Source organism: Pinus tabuliformis, chromosome Q (genome assembly GCF_031772625.1).
Source record: "Pinus tabuliformis cultivar Carrire ecotype Pingquan chromosome Q, CPIR1, whole genome shotgun sequence".
NCBI classification, from domain to species: domain Eukaryota; kingdom Viridiplantae; phylum Streptophyta; class Pinopsida; order Pinales; family Pinaceae; genus Pinus; species Pinus tabuliformis.
In genome coordinates, this window is record NC_142296.1 from 1,355,402,809 (window position 1) to 1,355,428,595 (window position 25,787).

At 38.8% G+C, this 25,787-nt stretch overlaps 1 protein-coding gene across 2 annotated transcripts in view; it reads left to right on the forward strand.

Moving 5' to 3' along the window:
• Positions 1 to 25,787, forward strand: part of LOC149224944 (sphingoid long-chain bases kinase 1-like) — a 381,298-nt gene that overhangs the window by 248,133 nt on the left and 107,378 nt on the right. For both annotated transcript variants that reach the window (XM_089386350.1, XM_089386351.1), the window contains one exon: positions 12,706 to 12,805. In XM_089386350.1, coding sequence (XP_089242476.1) covers positions 12,706 to 12,805 — 100 coding nt within the window. The remainder of the gene's footprint in view (positions 1 to 12,705; positions 12,806 to 25,787) is intronic.

Consider the following 25,787-nt stretch of genomic DNA (forward strand, 5'->3'; position numbering starts at 1 on the left):
AGAGGGTTTGAGGATGTAGCCAAGAGAGAACGTAGATAGGGGTTTGATGGCTGAGAGGGTTAATTTTTTTTTTTTTTTTGAATTTTACAACAAACCCAAAAATCCAGGCAACAGATCAAAATATCAGACAAATGGTAGCCAAAAAACCTAAGTGATCTTGAATAAAATGTCAAATCCTTCTGCTTAAGATTTATTAGTGAAACCCTTAAAAAAAAATTTCAAAAAAAAGTTTTGAAATCCTAGACTGCAAAATCTTTTGAATAATATCCCTACAAAATGATGTTGATGAACCCCAGAGATCCAGATCTTACCCTCCAGGGCCTGGATTTGGACTCCACAGTTTTCTTCTTCAGATTTGTAGCTGCACGACAATAAGAAAACACCCAAACAATATATACAATGATAAAAAACTAAAACCCCAGAAACCCAAGTCGGAAAACCAAATTTTTTTACAGATCTATGCACAGGAATGACAGATCTATCAGATCTAGGGAGTGTGAGTCCAATTGTGCTCCCAGATCTGACAATCTAAGGCTCTCAAAACCAGATTTTTCAACTTAGCACATAAAAAATTAAATTTTTAAATTTTAAAGGAGTTGCTTCGCTCGAAACCCTTCATGCATCACCACTAAAAATCTTATGATAAGCCCGGGATCAAATTAAACTGGGCTCTTCAGAAAACACGGATCGAGAGTTGGTTGGTCCAACTGTAAACTTCTTCGAACGCCTGATGATCTAAAAATCAAGACTTTTCCACAAAACTCAATTCAACCATCAACATAGAGCGATGAAACAATAATAAAATTCAGACAAATAGAGACGCCTGCTATTATGTTCAAAATTTAGATTATTATTCAAACCCCAACAACATAGTAAGATACCTATACTCAAACCACTCTTCAAAAGCTATTATCAATGGCTAAAATAAATTACGCATGAAAAACGACACATCTTACAGTATTTCCACGAAGAGTGACACTATCGAAGATTAACCCCAAATTCTTTCTTTATTATCCAAAAAAAAAGATTACACGAGAGATTTTCGCTTAGCACGTGACTCAAAGGTCGGATGAATGAACTGACAAAATACTTCCTAGTTAAAGATAAATCCTCCAACGTCTACTTTGAGTGATCCCCGTCAAAGCAATCCAGACCGTTGATGAGGATTAAAATTTCTTTTAATCTCATCTGTCGAAATTTTAAATTCTTGAGGAAATTTGAATTTTTCAATTAAATGCATTTTAATTAATTCAAAAATTAATTTTTTGAATTAATTTCCTCAAACTTTTGACTTTAACTTAACCCCAGGGATCAAAGGCTTAAAATTTATCAAAATAATTAATTTACCTTAGTGCCTGGACCTCTTAAAATTTAATTTTTAAGGACCGACGAATTTTTCCTTCGGAGAATTTAAATTTACGTAGGACCTAGAATTAATTAAATTTCTGGCTTAGGATTTTAATTAATTTTTTGCAGAAAATTTAATTAATTAACCTATGAGGGGATATTATTTTTCTAACCCTCAAGACACTTTACATCATAATTTTCATATCTTTTATATCATAACGGGGAAATCCCATCTGAAATAGACCCTCACAGACTACCCATTTCTGCGACACAAATATAATCGAGCAGACCAAGCCATTTGTAATAAAATAACCTAACCAAATAGTTAAGATTATTCCCAAATCACTTTTACATAGACTTGATCTATAACATTAGGACTCGCCTAAGATCCCAGTGAAAAAATCCTTTCCGGCTTTGGGGTAAAGCTGAAAGAAAAGTCTGCTGACTATCCGAGAATGGATCGGTGAGACAAAAAACCTCTCGGAATGTAGATCGTCACCAGAAAAGTAGGTTTACCTAGGCAATTACAAACATGACACGGATCTGCTGAGATTATTTACATCATATACATGCAAAATGTGTTTACATTATAACATGATTATTAGGTTGATGATGATAGCTGGACGACATGAACACATCGATCAAGCGCTCTCCCTTTTGCAAAAAAAAGGGGTGTACTGCTATGGGTCGTTGACACGTAGTGGTCAACATCTGGCTCTACTTGGAGACATGTTGCTGCACTGGAGGAATGTGAAAATCCAGAATCTGTATCCACGCAACACATAATACAACATAAGTAGCGTCCATCCAAAAATCATCATATAACATTAAGTACATGAAAGATATAAGTTCTTCATTTATTAACGATTCTAATAACATAAAAAACACAAATCTAGCTACAAAATGAAATACTGAAATAACAGAGTATACGGTTAGAAATACAATACAAAGATGCCCCATGGCATCAGATGCGTTCAATATAGTGCATACTGAGCATTTGCCTGCTTTTTGGCAAATCTGTCGGCTATTTCTTGGATTTGCCATGTCCAATCTTGTATATGGTAGGACTTCCTCGTATCCAAAAATCAAGCTGCTCGTAGCCATCAGATGCATCAGACCGCTTTCTCATTCTCTTTCTCTTGCGTCTTTTCTTTGTGGCAAGTTGTATCATTGACGATGTGGAACATTCTGCTTCAAAATATCAGATGAAGTATGTAAGATATGCATGACATGTCTTTCTTCATTATGCATCTGCTCTGTCAAGAATGATGAATCGGTCTCACAGGTGTCATGAGTTATAACTTGATATTTTATCACCGACAGATTAAACATGTGAGCATCAACCTGATTCTTATTAATTTCCATTTTATCCGGGTCACCTTCAATTTGCCACTTTTCAATGGAACAAATGAACTCCTCATAATAAGGTGGAGCTTGTTGTAGCAGACAAGGAGGCTTATGATCTGTTGACGTTTCCTTGTTTCTTTCATTCTCTGAGTGATTCTGAAATTTCTATACCTGTATTGTTATGGCATCCATCTAGTTAGAGTATTCAACCTTCATAGCACTGACTTCCTTGGCATGGTTTTCCTCCATGGCCAATAACTTATTCTGAAGACATATCTGACCAGCTTCCATATCTTTTATTACTTTGTCATTATCTGCTTTTGTGGTCATCAAGCAATTTTGCATAGAGCTCATTTCCCTGTCATGATTAGATTTCATGGTTTCCATTTCCTTAACACGTTTTTCTAGGTGGGTATACAAAGTTCTCATATCCTTAGCGTAATCAACTACAATTTTTTTGTGATTAAGCTCCATATTTTTACTAGTTGCATTTGACTGAACTGCACGTCTTTAGCCAACTGCTTTAGTTCTTCTATAAGATGCTTATCATTTTCCCTTTCATTGTCGACACTGATTTGACAACTCGTTCCTACTTTTCCACTATCATGGATTTGTCTTGCAACGTTACAAGTGGACGACACATTCTGATATGGAGAATTGTCTTGAAAACTTTCCTTGACAGTTGGATCCTTTACAAGATCACTTTCGTCCTGTTGCATAATATTAGGGCACAAGGCGAGCTACTTTGATCTTCATATCTATCTTTAAAAGCATTGATGATGTCTTGTAAAGAAGCGAAAGAATCTTCAGGACAATTATGAAACCAATTCAAAGCATCACCCTCTAAAGAAAAGGCAAATAAACACATCTTGACATCTTCATGTTTATATTGGGAAGAACTACAATATCTGATTATTGTATGAGTAACCCTGCATAGAAGCTTTCTAGCAGCGGCGGAATCACCACCTTAGAACCAATGTTTTTAAACCCGACTGGCTCGGAACCAACTCGGCCGAGTTGGTCTGAGTCGGTTAAAAAAAAATTGACCCGGCCATTGAACCAGTTCGACCGGCCGGGTTAATACCGAGCCGGCCGAGTTGTTACACAACCCGGTCGGCTCGGCCGAGTCCGTATCAACCCGGCCGGGTTACATACAACAGCCAGTGAACCCTAAAAAATCGTTTTTTAAAATTTTTCTGAGTGTGGGGGACTCCCTGGGCTTCCCTATTTGACTTATGGGTTTCCTTGTCTGACTCTGATCCCTAGTATTGATATGCTATTCATGGTAATGTTGGATTCTTAAAGTCAAAGTGACATTCTCCTTAATCCTCATTTTCATCCTTTTACTTAAATTTTTAACATTATTATGAAATGACTTGGGATGTTTGAGAGTGGTTCCAACCTCATTGGATTTCATATGGAGAAAGTAGAATTTTAGATTTCATTCAAAATCTAGCAGACTTATCAGTTTTTCAGGATTTCAGAATTGGGGGATTGCAATGTTTCCATTGAATTTTGTCATGTATTAGGGTATGGAACTCGTATTTAATCAAGAGCACCAATCCCTCTATGTACCTTGATGTTAGTGACATTGGTTGTTGAACTCCTCCGGGATTCGCTCCCAAACTGGGAGCTTCTGAAAATGTCGCTCCCGCTCCTAGCTTTCACTCCCGCTCCCAAGTAACACTGAGCCAGCTGATGTTGGCAACTCTAGCAATAGCCAGTAGTATTGGTCACAAACTTTTGTTGTAGAGGCGATTTCTAGCTTCCTTGGTTATGTGTTTTTGTTTTGATCTCTATATCATCATCATGTATGTATTGGACAGTGCACTGGGTGCCATTTTGATATAATGGATATATTCATGAGCTTACTTTGATCATATGTTGTCTTCTATCTATATTCTAATGCTGTGTGTTTGGAAACATGAATGAAAATCTTTAAAATTATGTGTTTTTATAAAAAATAAATATTTAATGTATTTTTTACAACGACCGAGTCATTGAAATCGAGCCGGCCGAGTCGATACGGAGTCGGAGTCGACCCTCGGCCGAGTTGGAGTTTTAAAACATTGCTCAGAACAAAGGTAATTTATGAATGGCTTCTTCTGGCATATCATGGAGAAAGATAGTAAAATGACACGGGGTAAACAAGTCATCCATGATGACTTGGAGCAAATGGATGCTAGAGAGAGACCCCTGCTCAAGAAAATCAAGAGATCCACAAGAAGTGAGCTTCTAGTAGAAATTCTTGTAAGAAATGGAAAAAGTGGAGTCGCCACTTGAACATGAATCTAGCTCTAGGATCCAAAAGGCAAAAACAACTGGATATAAAGGAGGGCTTCTTGTCTAAGAAGTAATGGATGAATAAGTGGAGTCACCAACCAAACAAGAAACGAACCGAAATGTCCAGGTGCTAAAAGTGCAGATGAAACGATTAATGAAATGACAAAAGATAAGGCGATGAAAAGATCAAATGACGCCAGGAAATGTTGTGTTGATGGGATAAGAAATAATGGAAAGATTAGATGATTTGAAAAATGTTGTGAGGACCAAAGACAGAAAAAACTCTGTCCTCGGCAAGGGCACCAAAAAATGTTGTCGTTGCCAGCTCAAATGAAAAGATGAGAAATGAGTGTCGTAGAGCCAAGGCCCAATAAATTCGGCCCCCGGAAACGACGCCAAAAAATGTTGGCGTTGCCGGCTAAAATGAATGATAGAAAGATGAAAGATGAATGTCGTAGAGCCAAGGCCCAATAAATTGGTCCCCGGCAGCGGCGCCAAAAAATGTTGTCGCACAAAGTGTCTAGACACCGCGACAATGCTCAAAGTAAGGGATGTCACTCTAATCCTTACTCCGTTTAGACTCTCTCCTAGGCAAGTCAAGGGGAGTAGTTCTTAAGGTGGATGGATGAGGGTAGTCTGTGGAACACAGACTCTAGGAGATTTTAATGATGAACAACTTAATGAATTTAAAGCAAGTCTCGGTCAATTAAAATAGATGGATTAAAATAACACACAATTACAAGATATAAATGACTGCAAACCAATGCCTTTAATATTTGCATTAATCATAGACTAAATAAAACAAGTTATCCAGAACAATTTTCCAATATGTGACGAATAGTGACACTCAGGTATGATCAATATAAACACCCAAAACTTTAACATGCAAGAGATTCCAGATTTAAAATGATTTTAGTTAATGACCCAGATCTAGAATTAATTTTCTCCTATAGCGAATATAATTTTTAAAACATTAGTCGCACTTGACAATAGAGAAATTACAGAAATGCATTTAATCACCAAATAACACTAAGGAACTTCAAATTTGAATTTTAATTATTCCTTCGACAATAAATTCAATGTGTTAAATAGAAAAGTCAAACTAAATCAAGGGATTAACATTTTAAAATTTTAATGGGCCATAGGCCACATTAAAATATTTTAGTGTAAAAATGCAAATCCCTTTTTAGTTTAATTCCTTAACCATTCCAAAGTCACCAAAAATTTAAAATTTTTAGATTTTAGAAAATTTTAAATTTTTATTTTTTAATATTAAAAAATTTGAAATCATAAGTTAACAAAAAAAAATGAATTCAAATAAAAAAAAGTCAAATAATTAAAAATAAAAATCCAAACAAAGGTCAAATTTAAAAAAAAATGAATCTAACTACAAAGAATAAAAATCAAATGTAAGTTGAAATTCAATTGAAACCTAAAAAAAAAGGTATATACGTCTAACCCTAATCATAAAAAAAATAAATGAAACTTCATAAAAAAAATCGAAAGTTCTTTTGCTGTCTGTGCAGGTGGAAGGAGAGAGCAATGACAGCGGAGGATTGGAGGGCTCGAAAGCAGATAGCGAGGGTTATGAGGGTCGACGAACTTGTTGGTTGGCTACGTATACAGGTCGATTAAGCGTTGGCAAGGAGAATGGCAAAGAAATGATGATGGAGAGCTGTTGCAGCCTGCACGCAGATGGCAACAATGAAGGACAGTCGCGGGTGCGGGTTAGGGATAGGCAACGTACAGATGATGAGTAGAGGGTAAGCTGGATAAGACCGCGCACAAGGAGCCACAGGAAGAGGATGATGGGATCCACAGGGCAGGGCTGCGGGTGAAGGAGAATAATCCGAGGGTAAGGAAATGAAGGAATGGAGCAGAACGAAGTATTTGGGTTGGCGGATTTGCAGAAGATGGCAGCGAATAAAAGAGAGGGTTTGAGGATGCAGCCAAGAGAGAACGCATACAGGGGTTTCAGGGCTGAGAGGGTTAATTTTTTTTTCAAATTTTGCAGCAAACCCAAAAACCCAGGAAGCAGATCAAAAAATCGGACAAATGGTAGCCATAAAACCTTAGCAATCCTAAATAAAATGTCAAATTCTTCTGCTTCAAATTTATTAATGAAACCCTTAAAAAATTTCTCAAAAAAAAAAATTTAAAACCCTGGACTACAAAATCTTTTGAATAATATCGCTGCAAATGATGTTGATGAACCCTAGAGATCCACACAGTTTTCTTCTTCAGATCTGTAGCTGCACGACAACGAGAAAGACCCAAACGATATATACAATGATAAAAAAACTAAAGCCCTAGAAGCCCAAGTCAGAAAACCAAAAAAATTTACAGATCTATGAACATGAATGACAGATCTATCAGATCTAGGGAGTGTGAGTCCAACTCCGCTCCTAGATCTAACAATATAAGGCTCTCAAAGCCAGATTTTTCAACTTAGCACATAAAAAATTAAATTTTTAAATTTTAAAGGAGGTGCTTCGCTCGAAACCCTTAATGCATCACCACTAAAATCTTATGATAAGCCCGAGATCAAATTAAGCTGGGCTCTTTAGAAAATACAGATTGGGAGTTGGCTGGTCCAACTGAAAACTTCCTCGAACGCCTGATGATCTAAAAATCAAGAGTTTCCTACAAAACTCAATTCAGCCATCATCATAGAGCGAGAAAACAATAATAAAATTCAGACAAATAGAGATACTTGCTATTATGTTCAGAATTTAGATTATTATTCAAACCCGAACGACTGAGCAAGATACCTGTACTCAAATCACTCTTCAGAAGCTATTATCAATGGCTAAATAAAATTTACGCATGAAAAATGACACATCTTACAGTATTTCTACGAAGAGTAACACCAATGAAGATTAACCCCAAAGTCTTTCTTTATTATCCAAAAAAAAACATTACACGAGCACTTTTCGCTTAGCACACGACTCATAGGTTGGATGAATGAACTGACAAATGACTTCCTATTTAAAGATAAATCCTCCAATGGCTAGTTCGAGTGATCTTTGTCAAAGCAATCTCGACTGTTGATGAGGATTAAAATTTCTTTTAATCTTATCCATGAAATTTTAAATTCTTGAGGAAATTCGAATTTTCCAATTAAATGCATTTTAATTAATTCAAAAATTAAATTTTTGAATTAACTTCCTCAAAATTTTGACTTTGACTTAACCCCCAGGATCAAAGGCTTAAAATTTATCAAAATAATTAATTTATCTTTGTCTCTGGACCTTTTAAAATTTATTTTTTAAGGACCGATGAATTTTGCCTTCGGAGAATTTAAATTTACATAGGACCTAGAATTAGTTAAATTTCTGGCTTAGGATTTTAATTAATTTTTGGCCAAAAATTTTAATTAATTAACCTATGAGGGGATAAATTATTTTTCCAACCCTCAAGACACTTTACATCATAATTTTCATATCTTTTACATCATAAGGGGGAAAACCCATCTGAAATAGACCCTCACAGACTACCCATTTCTGCGACACAAATATAATCCAATAGATCAAGCAATTTGTAATAAAATAACCTAACTAAATAGTTAGGATTATTCCCAAATTACTTTTACATAGACTCGATCTATAACACTAGGACTCGCCTAAGATCCCAGTGACAAAATCCATTCCGACTTTATTTAAATTTACCTAGGACTTAGAATTAGTTAAATTTCTGGCTTAGGATTTTAATTAATTTTTGGCCAAAAATTTTAATTAATTAACCTATGAGGGGATAAATTATTTTTCCAACCCTCAAGACACTTTACATCATAATTTTTATATCTTTTACATCATAAGGGGGAAGACCCATCTGAAATAGACCCTCACAGACTACCCATTTCTGCGACACAAATATAATCCAATAGATCAAACAATTTGTAATAAAATAACCTAACCAAATAGTTAGGTTATTCCCAAATCACTTTTACATAGACTCGATCTATGACACTAGGACTCACCTAAAATCCCAGTGACAAAATCCATTCCGGCTTTGGGGTAAGGCTGAAGGAAAACTCTGCCGACCATCCGAGAATGGATAGGTGAGACAAAAAACCTTCCGGAATGGAGATAGTCACCAAAAAAGTAGGTTTACTTAGGCAATTACAAACATGACACGGATCTGCTGAGATTATTTACATCATATACATGCAAAATGGGTTTACATTATAACATGATCATCAGGCTGATGATGATCGCTGGACGGCATGAAAAAATCGATCAAACGCTATCCCTTTTGCGAAAAAGGGGGTTTACTACTATGGGTCGTTGAGACGTAGTGGTCAACACGAGTCATCATTGTTCAACTGAGATAATATCTTCTCTTATGTTGAGACATGTACATCTGAGATGAGACTTATGGTGCAGCCGGAAATTCCTCCCTAGCTAAGAGGGAGTGTTGAAGATTGGCAGCTTTAGTAAGAATTTCATTAACAAAATAATGGAGAAAATTCAATTTTTCAAGTTTGACCCATAGTTTTAAAAACCGCTCAGAAAAACCGGTAACCGGTCAAATCGGCCGGTTAGCTAGCTGGCCGGTCGGAACCGGCCTAAAAACCCGGTTTAACCCATCACTTGCCCGATTTTTTGACCTAACCGGTAAAAACCGCCCGGTTTAGGACGGAACCGGCCGGTTTGTATCAAACCGGCCGGTTCCGCCATAAACCAGCCGGTTTATGGCATGCCCATCGAAAGTTGGAAAAAGGCGTGGCTGGTTTGTGGTTTAGGGGTTTTGGGGGGGAGGTAAAGGTATTTTTTCTCCAAAAACACCCTCTCCAAGCTATAACAGACCCCTCTCACTCTCATTTGTCTCACACAACTGATTTGGAATGTTTGTGAGTGTTTGTGAGTTTGTTTGTGAGCTTGGAGAGTGTGGAGTTTTTGCTGAAGTAGTCATCTTGGAGTTGGAGTTGGAGCTATTTTGGAGATAGTGTGTAGCTGTCAGTGGAGTTGCCATCTTCAAGAGGAGGCTAAGGGAGCTAGTTTGCATTTCCAGGTAAGGATTTGCACTTGATAATTCCTCATTTGAGTCTGCTGTCCATGAATTTTTTTTTTGTGTTATAAACTTCTCACTTCTATGATCTACCATCCAGGGAGTCATCATGCCTCCAAAAGCCGAAGATACTGCATGGGCTCATTGTGATATGATTGATGGCAAAATGATCTGCAAATATTGCCAAAAATCCATTCAAGGAGGGGGTATTAACAGGTTCAAGCAACACTTGGCTGGGAGGCCATGTAAAGCCATGTGGAGCACCAAATGAAATAATAGGGCATATTAGGGCAAAATACCTTCAAAAGTTTGAGACTCAAGTCACTGAACCAATAGAGAAGTTTGTGGCTACACAGTTTGGGAGTCGAGACTCAACCAACTGAGTTTGATCATGATGACTGAGACTCATGAGAAGTTTCAACTTCAAGTGATAATGTTGATCACTATTATAGTATTACTATTATCATATATGTAGAGTCTAGATTGAAGTCTTGTAGTAGGCCACTGGCCCCATAGTTTGTAGGCTTTATTTTTGCACTCTAGTGGCCATTTAGAGCCTCATTGCTTATGTATTTTGTCGATGATATGTATTGCACTCGGTGCCATTTTGATATATTCACCTTTAAGGCTTTACATGGTATATCAATGAGCAATCTTTGCATATTTTGTCTCTATTGGCTTGGAATCATGGTTTTAAATCTTAAAAATAGTTTTTTTCATTAAAAAATAATTATTTAATGTATTTTTCTAAAACCGGTTCGTTTAGACCAAACCAATCCCGGTTAGACCAGTTCCGGTCGGTAAACCGGTTCATTAGGTGGATCGGTCCGATCACCGGTTCCGGTTTTAAAAACATTGGTTTGACCAAGTCGGCCCTAAGGAAGACAAGTTGGCCCTACAATGGAAAAGGCTCCTCCAGAACCTCATATAAATACATCATCGTTGGAGATCATTTTGGCACATCACATCATCACAATTCAATCTGAAAATCATAGAGGTGAATTCACACATGTGGAGGAGCAAGGAGACATTTTCTGTTCTGCATTGACCAACACCTTTCTCTCTCTTTTCACCTGCGTTGGCTTGGGCTGATTGGCTTTGTTTGATTGAGTTTTTGGACTGACTTGAGAGGCCGATTATTCCAGGAATCTTTGACTGTGTTTTTATCTCTGTTTTGGGCACATTGACTGAGGTTGACCGTAGGTCAACTCTCTCTCCGTTGACCGAGAATTGCAGGAAGACTTTGCAACTGTTTGACCAAGGGTTTGACTATCTTGGAAGGTCAAATCTTTCACTATAATATTCTGCTGCATTGACTGAATCCTTCTCTCTCTACATTGACTGAAATTCTGGGCATTGACTGCAGGGTTTGACTGTGACAATTGACTGAAAATTTCAGGGGTTCATTGACTGAGGTTTGATTGCCTTCCACAGGCTGAAATTCGGCCCTCTGTTGCAGACTGTAATCTTTGACTAGAGCTGACTTCTCTCTCTCATTTGATTGGTTTTGACTTGATTGACTTCGTAGTCAAAGGTTTGACTTTGACTGGTTTATGGTTTTATAAATTGGACTATGTATCTCAAGCTGAACATTGAATGAATATCTAAGAAAAAGAATTGCCCTAGTCTTTGACCAAAATCTCTGTGTCTCATCGTGCTTGGCTATCTTTTATTGTGCATTACTGTTTACTGTTCTATCTATAATTGCCTAACTGTTACTGGGGTGAATGAATTTGTTTTAAGTAATTATTGCAGTATATAGCATGAGAAAAAATTAACAGAAACTGCATAGGTCCTCAAGTGGATCATGCAAATAATCCACCAATTCTTCTATTCCATCCTCCTGCCCTAAGAAGCCCATAATGAAGTCATAGTAAATCTAAATTGTGCACAATAATGCATACTATTTGATTTCCTGTTTAATAGGCTTGAAAATTGTGACATATGCTTCAACCTTAATGTCTTAAACAATATGGCCACCATATATTGTCTAGAATTTTGGTCACCCTTTGGTGAGAAGCTTAACTATTTTTTTTCATCAATGACACCATCAAATTTCTTGATTTTAAGATGATCCTTAAACAAGTTGATAGCAAGACCTCCAGTATGGTTATAGATAGGATAACTTGCACTACACTTATTCTGTTGATTCCACTAAGGTATGGTCATATTCTTGTATTAAGTTCTCACACAACATGGGTTTCTATATGATTGATGCTAATAAATAATTTGAAGAGTTTCAAACAATTTGGAACTGTAAGGATAGGAGCATATATGGCTTCTATATCTTGATGGCAAGTTGCAAAGCTCTTTTATGTTGTGTGTATAGGCTAGATGTATACTTTTGTTTCTGTAGAACGTATTAAGACCAGTACCTATTATTGTCACTAATGTTGTAAGAATTTACATAGAAAAGCTTCATTTAAGTTTGTCATCTAACTCCATGGTAATATAAGCTGTTTTTACACCCAAGTTAGACTAGGTTACCTCCCATGCTTTTGTGCCAATTGCAAGTGAGTACACTAATTGCTTATATTTCCACGCCATTAGATTGGAGAGTAGAGTTAGCATCCTTTGACTAGGAGTTTGAATCTTCTTAATTGAACCTTGCTATTAAGACTAAATTCAATGTTTTCTTGATTTTTTCTTGGTGAAATTAGTTTGAGTTATTTTGACATCCAAATGTCTTACATTAAAATTGTATCCTTGGTCCTCTAGGGACACTTCGTGCGCACAGATGTGGTTGCCATCAAAGGGATGAATGGTAGCCCAATGTACTTGGGTCATACGACCTTTTACCTTGGATTCATGAGTGATGGTATACATCTTTTTACATTATGTTGAAATCCATGAAATTTGCATCTGCATTTCATGTTGCAGTTTATTGTTTCCATTTGGACTTGTTTATATCTTATTTAAAAGACAATGTAAACTAGGGAACATTAAATCAAAGTGAAGATGCAGATAATTAGATAAAAACCAAAGCATCTTGGTCAAAGATAGTACAAAGTATTTCCACTGTCTAAATAATTAAACACTTGCATCGAAGTTAATATGGCATGATTACAAGTAAAAGTGATGTCAAAAGCAAGAAGAATGAGATGGGAAAATAAGATATTTGCAATGCGGGATCACTATAACTATATAAGCAAACAAACATTATGATCATTTTAGACATATAAAAATAACCAAGAAATTTAGGTAACAATGCCAAACTATTGACATTGTTTGCTTAAGGCCTTTGGTAGAATCATCTTTTAATTTTTCCTTAGGGGTAGATGTGAAAATTTCAACTTTGCAGCAACTGGAAATTATTCTCCTAACTGTAAATTTAATTATGCAGTTTATTTGCTACAACAAACAATGGATAAAATCACAACTGCAATTTTCACCATAAAAACATTGCGGAAAATAAAATGTTGGAAATTGAGAAATGCTAGCACATATACAAAATTTTTGACAACGTTATTTTTATACAATTGTCCCCTGGAAAACCCAAGGTGAGAAAACCAGTGCAACAAATGAGGGTTTTATTATTATTATTATTATGCAGTGGTAAATATGAGTACAATAATTTGGATGCCAAACTGGCAATCCAATCTGAGAGAATCACTGGAAAAATTCTTGAGGAATTTTCCTCACTCCACAACTAAAATCAGCTCTAGAAATTGGCTCTACAGGCCATCCTCTTAGCCCCTACATTAGCCTTTGCGCAGGCCCTTCTGCTCTACCTCTGGAAACCGCTGATTGCTGTGACCGCTATCTCTGCCTATGGAGATGATTTGCTTGACCTTTTGGATTGATTCCCAACCTTCTGCACCTGAATCGAACCCTCCTTTGGCTAGATCGAACTGCCTCCATGTGTTGCTTGTGCAGTCTCTCTGTGGGAAACTTTGCACTCTCTCAAACTGATTCTTCGGACACTGGAAACTTGCACTGGAAAACTGCTTCACTCCTCTGCCACCTGCTACTCTCTGACTTGATCTCTCTTGTTGAATCACCTGCACTGGAAAATCGAACTGTCTAGATCACTTAGTAACTGCACTAGTGCATTCTCCATCTACCCATCGACTTCTTATAATCTTCAGTTGGGACTCCAATGACCACGATTAAAACTTAATTGATGGTTGAGATCATCTCTAGGTCAATTCGTGTGAATTTCTAGAGAATTCTCACCTTTCTCAATTAATATTGATTAATTAACCACTTTTCCTACGTTTACACTTAGGAAATATTTAAAAATAGGCTTGTTGGCCACTACGTGTCAACGACCCATAGCAGTACACCCCCTTTTTTTGCAAAAGGGATAATGCCTGATCGATGTGTTCGTGTCGTACAACTATCATCATCCGTTTTACTTCCAAGATATTATGTAAACATTTTCTGCATGTGTATAATGTAAATAATCTTAGCAAATCTGTGTCATGTATGTAATTGCCTAGGTAAACCTACTTTTTGAGTGATGATCTACATTCCGAGAGGTTTTTTGTCTCATCGATCCATTCTTGGATGGTCGGCAGAGTTTTCCTTCAGTCTTACCCCAAAGCTGGAATGGATTTTGTCACTAGGATCTTAGGTGAGTCCTAGTGTTTTAGATCGAGTCTATGTAAAAGTGATATGGGAATAATCCTAACTATTTGGTTAGGTTATTTTACAACAAATTGCTTGGTTTGCTGGATTATATTTGTGTCGCAGAAATTGGTAGTTTGTGAGGGTCTATTACAAATGGGTTTTCCCCCTTATGATGTAAAAAAAATGAAATTCATGATGTAAAGTGAGGGTTGGAAAAATAATATATTCCCTCATAGGTTAATTAATTAAATTTTCTGGTAAAAAAAATTAATTAAAACCCTAAGCCAAAAATTTAATTAATTCTAGGTCCTAAGTAAATTTAAATTCTCCAAAGGAAAAAATTCATCGGTCCTTACACATTAAATTTTAAAAGGTCTCGGGACTAAGGTAAATTAATTATTTTGATAAATTTTAAACCTTTGATCCCTAGGGTTAAGTCAAAGTCAAAGTTTTGGGGAAGTTAACTAAAAAATTTAATTTTTGTGTTAATTAAAATGCATTTAATTAAAAAATTTTAATTTCCCCAAATATTTAAATATTTCGACGGATGAGATTAAAAGGAATTTTAATCTTCATCAACGGTCGAGATTTCTTTGATGAGGATCACTTGAACTGGTTGTTGGAGGATTTATCTTTAAATACGAAGTCATTTGTCAGTTGATCCATTCGACTTTTGAGTCGTGTGCTGAGCAAAAAGCTCGTGTGATTTTTTCGGATGATAAAGAAAGGCTTTGGGGTTAATTTTCGCCGGTGTTAATTTTCATGGAAATACTGTAAGATGTGTCATTTTTCATGCATAATTTTTTTTTTAGCTATTGATGATAGTTCTTGAAGAGTGATTTGAGTACAGGGATCTTGCTCAGTCGCTGGGGTTTAAGTGATAATCTAAATTTTGAATGTAATAGCAAGTATCTGTATTTATTTGAATTTTATTATCATTTTCTCGCTCTATTTTGATGGTTGGATTGAGTTTTGCAGGAAAATATTGATTTTTAGATCATTGGGCATTCGGGGAAGTTTTCAGTTGGACCAGCCAACTCCTGATTCGTGTTTTCTGAAGAGCTTAGCTAAGATAGCTCCAGGCTTATCATAAGATTTTTAGCGGCGATGCACAAAGGGTTTCGAGCTAAGCATCTCCTTTAAAATAAAAAAAAAATATAATTTTTATGTGGGAAATTGATAGATCTGGCTATTGAGAGCCTTAGATTATTAGATCTGGGAGCGGAGTTGGACTCACACTCAGATCTGATAGATCTGCCATTCTTGTACACAGATCTGTAAATTATTTTTGGTTTTCTGACTTGGGTTTTTTTTGGGTTTTAGTTTTATCATTGTATATATCGTTAGGGTGTTTCTTGTTGTCTTGCAGCGACAGATCCGAGGAAGAATTCTGTGTAGGGTCCAGATCTAGGCCCTGGAGGGTAAGATCTAGATCTCTGGGGTTTTATTTGCATAATTTTGTAGGGAGATTAGTCAAAAGACTTTGTGGTCCAAGGTTTTAATTTTTTTTTTTAAATCTGGAGAAATTTTTATAAGGGTTGCATTAATAAATCTGAAGCAGAAGGTTTTAACATTTTAATCAGAATTTCTAGGGTTTTCTGGCTACCATTTGTCCGAGTTTTTCGATTTTTTGGTTGGGCTTTCGTTTCACTGCAAAAATTTTGATTTTTTTTTAAGAAACCCTCTCTTTTCTTCCCTCTGTTGTCTACGTTTTCCATCTGCATCAAACCCTCAATTCTGTCGCTGCCATAGCCTGCTGCCTTTGAAACGTCCCTCCTCATTCCCTAGCTCTCTTCTCTCCCTATGCGACCCTCATTTCCTAACCCCCACTCTTCTTGTTCACAGCCATCACCTGCAAGTTTGCACCCTCCTTTTTCCCTTTGATCTGCTGCCCATGCCTCTCCTATTCACAACCTTCCGTATCTCCTATTCCTCTCCTTTTGGCCGTTGCAAATGTACACAACAAACAAACAATTCACGCTGCCCATCCACATTCCCATCTGCTATCTAGCTCCTCTCCCATCGCTACTGCTCCCTCTTCCTTTCCCGTCGACCTGCGCATGTTTTTCTCCATTTTTCTATTGTCAAAACCCTGCACTCGCATAACAAAAATCATATTCGACTGTTTTTATTTATTTATTTCATTTACATTGTATGTGTGTTAGGTCTCATTATTTTTTTTTTATATGTATATGCATTAGGGTTAGTTTAATATATTTTTTTATTCTATTTTGAAATTCGATTTGTTTTTTTTTTGTTCTTCTCATTTGGCTTTCTTTTAATTGATTTTCGATTTGGTTTTGACTTTTATTTTTAAAATTTTTTGATTTTGGTTTTCTTTTTCACTTTTTATTTTATGATATTAAATTTTTATTTTCGTTTCAAAAAACATTAAAAATTTCTAAAATCTAAAAGATCTAAAAATCTAAAAAATCTAAAAAAAAATCTAAAACATTTAAACAATCTAAAAAATTTTAAATTCTGGTGACTGAAAAATAAACTAAAACGGGATTTGCACTTTCACATTTAATATTTTAATGTGGCCTACGACCCATTAAAATTTTGATTTTTAACCCTTCTATTCATTTTAATTCCGTCACATTAAAAGATTTTGATTTCTTCATTCAACTAATTGCTTAAAGAATAATTAAAATTCTATTTTAAAGTTCCTTAGTGTTATTTGGTGATTAAATGCAATTTTCACGATTTTTCTATGGTCAAGGTGTGATAAATGTTTTAAATGATATTCACTGTTGGAGAAAGATACTTTTGCTAGATTATCCTGCATGTTAAAGTTTTGAACATTTAATTGTTCATGATCGTTGCTTTGCCACATTATAAATTGCTCTGGGTAACTTGTCTTTTATTTAGTCTTTGGTTAATTCAAATTTAAGGCACTGGTCTGTAGTTATTTTTATCTTGTGATTGTGTCTATCTATGTCAATTGACTGAGACTTATTCTAAATTCATCAAGTTGTTCATTCTTAAAATCTCCTGGAGCTCGTGTTCCACTGGCTACCCTCATCCATTCACCTTAGGGACTACCCCCCTTGACTTATCTAGGAGACAGTCTAAATGGAGTGAGTAAGGATTAGAGTGACAACCCTACTTTGAGCGTTGTTGCGGTGCCTAAACACTTTGTGCAACAAGAAGGCTAATAATCTAATTGAGACACTTTTAAGTGGAATTTGTGGAGATGATTTCTCAGTTATATAGAGCTCTTGTGTTTTAGTCTCTCCAGAGAGTTTCGAGACTAGAACATCACTGATGCTACAAAAACGAACACTCCCTCTTAGCGAGGAAGGTGTTCTAGCACTGCACTACTGCTACAATACCCTGTTTCTGCATCACCCTAGGTCACACTGCTGATGTATGGCCACTGTGACTACTTGCCACTGCCCACTAACAACTGTGCAACTTTGATTCTCCTATTGACACTGCTATGCTCTTGCCAACTCTGCATTTGCACTATAACTGCCTCTCAACTGTTGTTGCTGCTACTGTAACTACTGCAACTAAAAAGCATCCGAAATATTGTCCCTGCTACTGAAATGGGTTCTCCACTATACCCATATGTTCTCTGAAGTAGACAAACATAACTCTCCCTAGAGCTTTTGTGAGTATATCTGCAACCGACTCATGAGTGAGAACATACTATAGTTGGACCGCTCCATGCTGCACACAATTTCTGATGAAATGACACCGAATATCTATGTGCTTCGCCCTGTCATGAAACATTGGATTCTCACAGAGCTTGATGAAACTCTGATTATCACAGTAGACACTGGTCACCTCCATCCATTACCTGAACAAGCTCACCAACAGCTTCCGAAGTCATATAGCTTCGCATGTAGCTGTGTTGGCAACCATATACTCTGCCTTTGCAGAGCTCAGTGCTACTAACTTCTTCTTCCTGCTGCACCAAGAAACCATCCCTGATCCAACGCTAAAGCAGTACCCAAAGGTACTTTCTTGTCTACTGAACCGCCTTCTCAGACTGCATCTATGAACTCACATAGTCTAACATCATCCCCTCAGGTATATTTCAACCCATACTCTATTGTGCCGCGCACATACGTCAAAATGTGTCTCACTGCTGTCCAATGTACTCTTTTTGGTTCCACCATAAACTAATTGAGAGTATGGACCGCGACGCAGATATCTGGCATAGTGTTGATCAGATACATGAGAGAACCGATGAGCTGTCCATAGAAGGTGAGGTCAACATCCTTGTCATCTGACACATCTATCTTCTTCTAGTTGGTGATCATGGGCATAGACATGGGTCTACAATCCTGCATTCTGAACCTCTTCAGAAGATCTATAATGTTACCCACCACCTATGGGTAGTGTATATAGGAGAAATTTTTTCTCCTAGATGGTCCTCAATCGATATCCAGTAGCCCCTTGCAGCCCCCAGATAGCTTGACATGCCATTTTCTCCGCCACTTGAGCCAGCCATGTGGTCTTTCGCCCATCTCTTATGAATGTATGTTTGAAGGTGGGCCTCTCGACCCCAAAGGTATGGCTTTTTATTGGTTTGGTTGAGTAATTTTGTTTACTTTTCATGGGCACTTTTGGGCATGATTTGGTGGGGGGATTCGGCGAAAAGAGTTGGTTAGGTTTGTATTCTTGTTTCCACTGCCTGATTTCGTGGTTACCCTTGTATCCTATGTTGAAATTTCTAAGTCTATCCGTTAGAAATTTAATCTGTATTCTTTTGGTTTATTTCTTCTACTTGTTAAATTCGAACAAGTTATTTAAAACATATAAATAACGAAATAAACACAATATAGTCTCAACATCTACAGATCAACAACTGAAAGAAAACAAACACATAAGTGACACCGTTATTTTTGGACAAACGTCCCCAGGAAAACCTAATGTGGGAAAACCCGTGCAGATATTCTGAGGGTTTATTATTATACAGTATTTCCTTGAGTACAACTAGGTGCCAAACTGGCTCACCCGACAAAGAAAAACAACTGGTAGTAATACCTCTCTATTTGGAAACAGGTATTCAGAAAACTTGTCCCACGAAACCCTCTCCAGCCACTCTGAAGCACTGCGTCAGCCTCAAAATCCTCTGTGTCAGCCCTCTTAGGCACTGCGCAGCGTTTGGGACCCTCTGCGTCACTCCTGTTGTCTTTTGCGTGGATGACACAAGTCCTTTGGCCTCTGCGCTGTCTCTGCTGGGCTCTACATGGCCTACTCTGGCTGTTGCTTCTCGCTCTCTGCCTCTGCGCTGGTTTCTCGGCACTATCTCTGCCTCTCTGTCCAGTACTCACTACCCCTCACTGCTAATCACTGATTCGACTTTGCTTAGCAACCCCGCTCTAGCAAATCGAATGACTGATCACTCTGGTGTGTTCTCCAACTAACCCTCAAGCCTCCTCTTATACTTTTCGTGTTGGTCCTTCAACGACCAAGATTAAATCTCTAATCAATGGTTAAGATTAGATTTGGCTTGATCCATGACTTCTGGAACCTTCTAACCCAGTTTTATATTAATATCCATTAATATTTTATTTTTCTTAAGTTTACATTTAGAAACTCCATTAAAAATATTAATTATTTTAGTATCTCCCAAACCGGGTACAATCTGTCCAAACCATTTCTGGGTCTTGGAGATCTCATTTTCTTTAGCCTCTCCAGCAATTTCCTTGGCTAGAGCACATTCGATGCTACCCCAAATCAACACTCCCTCTTAGCGAGGACTGTGCTCTAGTAATACTCCTCACTGAGCATTACTCTAATTATACGGCACCGATACTTGCGCTGATGCTAGGCCTCCCTGTCCAACATCCTCTGCACTACTACATCCTATACTGTTGCTTATGGCCTGCCACTACCGCTGCTGCATCCGTACGACAGCTCCCTCTGCATCCATGCTGCTGCTGGTCCATCCTCCCTACACTGCATCCCCCTCAGGCTAGAAACACTCCTTATGCTAAAGCTCTCTCTGTCGCTAACAAGTGCTCCTTCTATTGACATCTGTGTTGCTGCAACAACTCCTTGCATCTCGCACCGCTGCAAACCTCTCTGTGCCATCCTGCATTGTCGCAACACTCTTCGTGCCTCTCGCATTGTTGCAGCCTGCTAGCTTCGCGCTGCCTAGGGACTCTTGCACTGTAGCACTCTCTGCCACTTCATCCGTATCTGTCTCTACCGACATCCGCTAGTCCTGCTACTCTCTCTTCGGGGCTCCCGTAGCAAGGTATAATCCAAGAGGTCGGGTACCTTAAGGATCCTGCCCCTCATCACCTATTGTCCTCCTGACTATAGCTCAATGTCTCCCCACCTCTTCTTTAGATGTACATGAGCACTCATGGCACAATCGTCATCATCCTCGACCTCCTCCTCTACCTTTACTGGCGCTGCCTTAAAGTCAGATGCCTCTCCCTTAGTCTTCTTCTTCAGACACTAATTCGCATAATGACCTAGTTCCCCACAGTTGAAGCACTTAACCTTGGAGAGGTCCTTTTTCTTCCTCTTCTCCTGCTTTCCCACAGATGCCAGAGTCGCATCCTCTTCCTCTTCCTTCTTGATCCAGACTCCTTTGTTGCTACTTCCTGTCTAGCTCAACCACCTGATCTCCTCTTGACGAAGAGCCACCCGCAATTCTTCCCAATCTGGAAGATCCGCCTTGCCCAGTATGCTCTGGACAAATGTCTCCCACTCCTCGGAGACTGCGTTAAGTGCGGTACTCACCAACATCTCCTCATCCAGCGTGGCCCCTATGGAAGTAAGTTGGTCTCGGATCTCTTTCAACCAACCGAAGAAGTGATCTATCTGCTCCCCCTTCTGCATCTGGTATGACCGCAACTGATTCTCAAGTAACATCTTCCTCTGCACGAAAGTATGCTGGTAGAACTTCTTCAAGGTGTCCCACATTTCCTTTGCCGTCTCCTTCTTGGCAATATGTTGGACCAGATGATCCTTGACCCCATTAAGGATGATGCATTTCGCCTTGGCCATTGCCGCCTCGTACTTCTCATTATTAGCTGGGTCAACTGGGATCGCCATTGTTCTCAAGGCGAAGACCTTGATGCGATGTCTATCTAGAATGGACAAGACCTTGAGTACAACAGGGTGTCAAACTGGCTCACCCGACAGAGAAAAACATCTGAAAGTAATACCTCTCTATTCAGAAACAGGTATTTAGAAAACCTGTCCCACGAAACCCTCTCCAGCCACTCTGAAGCACTGCGTCAGCCTCCTGCTGCTCTGCGTCAGCCTCAGAACCCTTTGTTTCAACCCTTTGAGGCACTGCGCAGCCTTTGGGACCCTCTGCGCCACTCCTACTGCCTTTTGCATAGATGACGCAGGTCCTTTGGCCTCTGCGTTGTCTCTGCTGGGCTCTGCGTGACTTGCTCTGGCTGCTGCTTCTCGCTCTCTGCCTTTGCACTGGTCTCTCGACACTATCTTTGCCTCTCTGTCCAGTACTCACTACCCCTCGTTGCTGATCACCGATTTGACTTTTCTTAGCAACCCCGCTCTAGCAAATCGAATGACTGATCACTCTGGTGTGTTCTCCAACTGACCCTCTAGCCTCCTCTTATACTTTTCCTATTGGTCCTTCAACGACCGAGATTAAATCTCTAATCAATAGCTAAGATTAGATTTGGCTTGATCCATGACTTTTGGAACCTTTTAAGCTAGTTTTATATTAATACCCATTAATATTTTATTTTTCCTGAGTTTAGACTTAGGAACTCCATTCAAAATATTAATTATTTTAATATCTCCCAAACCAGGTACAATCTGTCCAAACCATTTCTGGGTCTTGGAGATCTCATGTGCTTTATTCTCTCCACCAATTTTCATGGCTAGAGCACATTCAATGCTACACCAAATCAACATCCTAGTCCCGTGGGATCTCCTTTATTAGCCATCAGCTTTAAGAATGGTACTACATGAGAAATCCTGATTTTTGTTGTGTGGTCCTGTCTCCCGATACCACCTACATTACTCCCTTTCACTCATTTTAGCCTGATTCATCTCTTTTCCCCATCTGGGTCCACATGTGTCCACGGGGTCCACATAGGGTTAGCCTTGACCTCCCCTTGTCCACACCTTGGGTTAGGCTTAAAACGATGCCCCAGAGGTTGATGCAGCTAAAAAGAAAAGAAAACCATAATTTGGCCACTCTCAACCAAAAATGTACTACAAAATGCAAAAATGGCTAGGACATAAAAATTTAGCACGTGGGCAAAAGCCAAACATGAACTCTACACCTTCTCCATGGCCATCACCCTGGTTCCTATGGGCCCTAGATCGACCCCCTCTATCATTAAGAAACCCATGATTGTCCCAAACCCTGGTGGGCAATTAATCGCCCCACCTTAAGGGGTATCCATTGCTACATATTACACATCATGCTCTCATCCCCTAGAGCCCCGAGCAATTATGAAGAAAAGTCAATACAAGGCAAAAGGCATATGAAGAAGGGTGAAAAAAAAGGTTGGGGTAACTCATGTACCACAGTTTGGTCCCTCCTACACTCATATACCCAAGTGTGGGCTTCCCCTATTAAAGCTACCCTTGTGCCATGACATGTGGTCTTGATTTTCCCCTCATCCCCCCTCTGTTCCATCACTATATCATTTGCCACCTGCCACTTGAGGAATGTAGCATGCACATGTAACCCCCTTTAAAGGTTGAAACCACCTAATAGGGTCCTTGATTAACCCCTTATTGAGCTTGGAGACACTTGTACATGCCAAATACCACTATGGAAGGGCATGCCATCATGAAGTGCCCAAACTATCCCATGACTTGTAAACTCTTTTACTTAATTACTCTAATGATTTTTTGTATCGGAGGGCAAGGGGACGCATTAGATCTTATGCAGTATTGCAGGTGGGTTTCCATTTGGGGCTTGGTCGCCCTATACGGGGTCCTAGCTTTCTAGAGGGCCACATTGGCACTTGTAGGGTGAGCGTTGAGAGCCATGGGCCTCCACCATAGTAGATATTACTTCATGGATACCCAGCAACACTCATTGGTTGTTCGTGTTCCACCTTTTGGATGAGGTTGATGCATTCGGTTCACGATGCCCAACCGGCTCCACACTTGCACCATACACTTGGCAAATGTTCTAGGGTCGAGAGGATGTCTCCCGCTGCAGAGGGACAATTTTTATCATCATCTAAGCCCTTAAAATGGTCTACAGGCATTTTCGATCCACTTGGAGACGCATGAGGATGTCCTTGTGCCCCCACACCACACTTGGTAGCACCACAGGTTTTTGCTTGGAAAACAAGGGGCCAATACCTTGTCCACTGTGTTTGGAGTCCAGTTCTTCATCATGGCAACGCTTGGACTTCATTAAGCCTCCTTAAAGGCCCAACGATTCTCTTTGTTCATCATTCGACCCTCTTGAGAGGCTTCTTATTATGTTGTTGAGCTATTTGGTGGGCTTGTCACCAACCGTAAATTCTCCTCGACTCCATCTCCCCCAAATGACAAGGCACTAATCCTCCATTGGTGATCATTCTCAACGCTTATTCTTTTCACCTCCCTCTTTTTCTAGGCCTAGCCTACATAGATCATGTAGGGCATTAGCTATCTAATGTCTAACTATCCAAACACTTTGATTTTTGGTCCACAACTGCACTGAGGTTTGCTCTAGAGGCCCTCCAATTTTGAAGCGAATTCGACGGTGGGATCTCGAGATATAGCAAGCCCTAGCTGAAGGACCATTTCTTGTCCTAGTTTTCCCTTGGCTAGTGTTCTCATTAGGATCATTGAATTAAAACCTCAAAGAAAATTTGTCCTTTGATCCCCTCCTCCTCCCTAAATAGGTCAAGCCCCTTGTTGGGTGATCAACTCCATACCCTTGACCTAATTTCGGTCCACTTGGCCCCTGGTGGTCTCGTAACTTGTTGATTCCAATTCCATAAAAATCACTTAGAAGCCAAGCATTCATATGGCCTTTTGAGACTAGGGCCTTCCTTAACAAAGCATACTCCCAAACCCTATCCTCAAAAGCCCTCTTAGCCCTTCCTAGAGAGCCCATCACCTTGCTTCTAAAGAAAACAACTCATTTAATTGAGTCTCTCTTGCGAATAGGCTTAGGAATCACTTCCTTATCTTATCATTGACTATATATATTCTAGTGATTCCTCACATACCGAGACTCCTCCCATTAGTGAAAGTTTGTAAAGAGTAGGGAGCCTTAGCTGAGGTGATAGTGGGTTATCGCTCCTAGTAATTGATCTATAGGAACACCTCTTGGACCCCTGCTAGTTTGAGCGGTAACATTTTGGCACCATTGCAGGGGACACGAAACGTGTGTTTGTTCCCCATACGACATTATTGATATATTATTTGGCGACTCCATTGGAAGGACAAAGCTCTAGTTCTTCATTGTACTTTAAGGTCGATGCTTGTAGAGTGAAGCAAGCATTTTTCTAGGCATCTTTCAATTCACCTTGGTGAATCCTACATAATTTACATGTATGTCTCAATAGGATGTCTTTCTTTGATGATTTTCTTGCTTTGGACATCACTAGCATCCATGGGAACCCTAATCATGTCACAGGAAGGATGGTACGTGGGGTGCCCATATTTGATGGTGATCCACTCTTCGCAATTGATCATGTGGAAAGATTTATTGTGCATGCTTAAAAGGAGAAAGTGGTCCACCAGGATATCCTTATACTATTGTTCATGAGCTATCTCCATGGTCATAACTCATGGTTGCATAATCACAAACCTAGGAGCATCTCATCTATTGAGGAGTTCGTTGATGGCTTTCTTAGTCATTTTCAAGTATGCCCCACATTAAGCATTCAAGAGGAAGCCTTCATCAAGCATAATCAAAAACTTGAAAATCTAAGTGATGAGTGGGAAGTCAAGTCCTCCTTTGGTCCACATGATGAAAACAATGATTTTGAGAACACATGTGTTGGGGAGGATGAGTATAGAAAGTCAAGTTGTGGTTGACCTTACCTTTCTCAACGATACTACTCCTGATGGCTCTTCTTTTGAGAACCTTGGGGAAAGTAATCCCATTAGCCCCTTGGATGTTGATATTTGAGATTATTTTTATATTGAAAAGGAGAAATGGGAAATTTATTGGTCCTCAATTCAATTGTGCTCCCATTTATGATACGGACAGATAGGATGAGGTTGGGATTAGTCTTCCCTTTATTTATGATGACATATCCATTGATACTCTTGGGAAGGAGGATCATTATTTTCCCTTTCATGAAAGAGGGTAG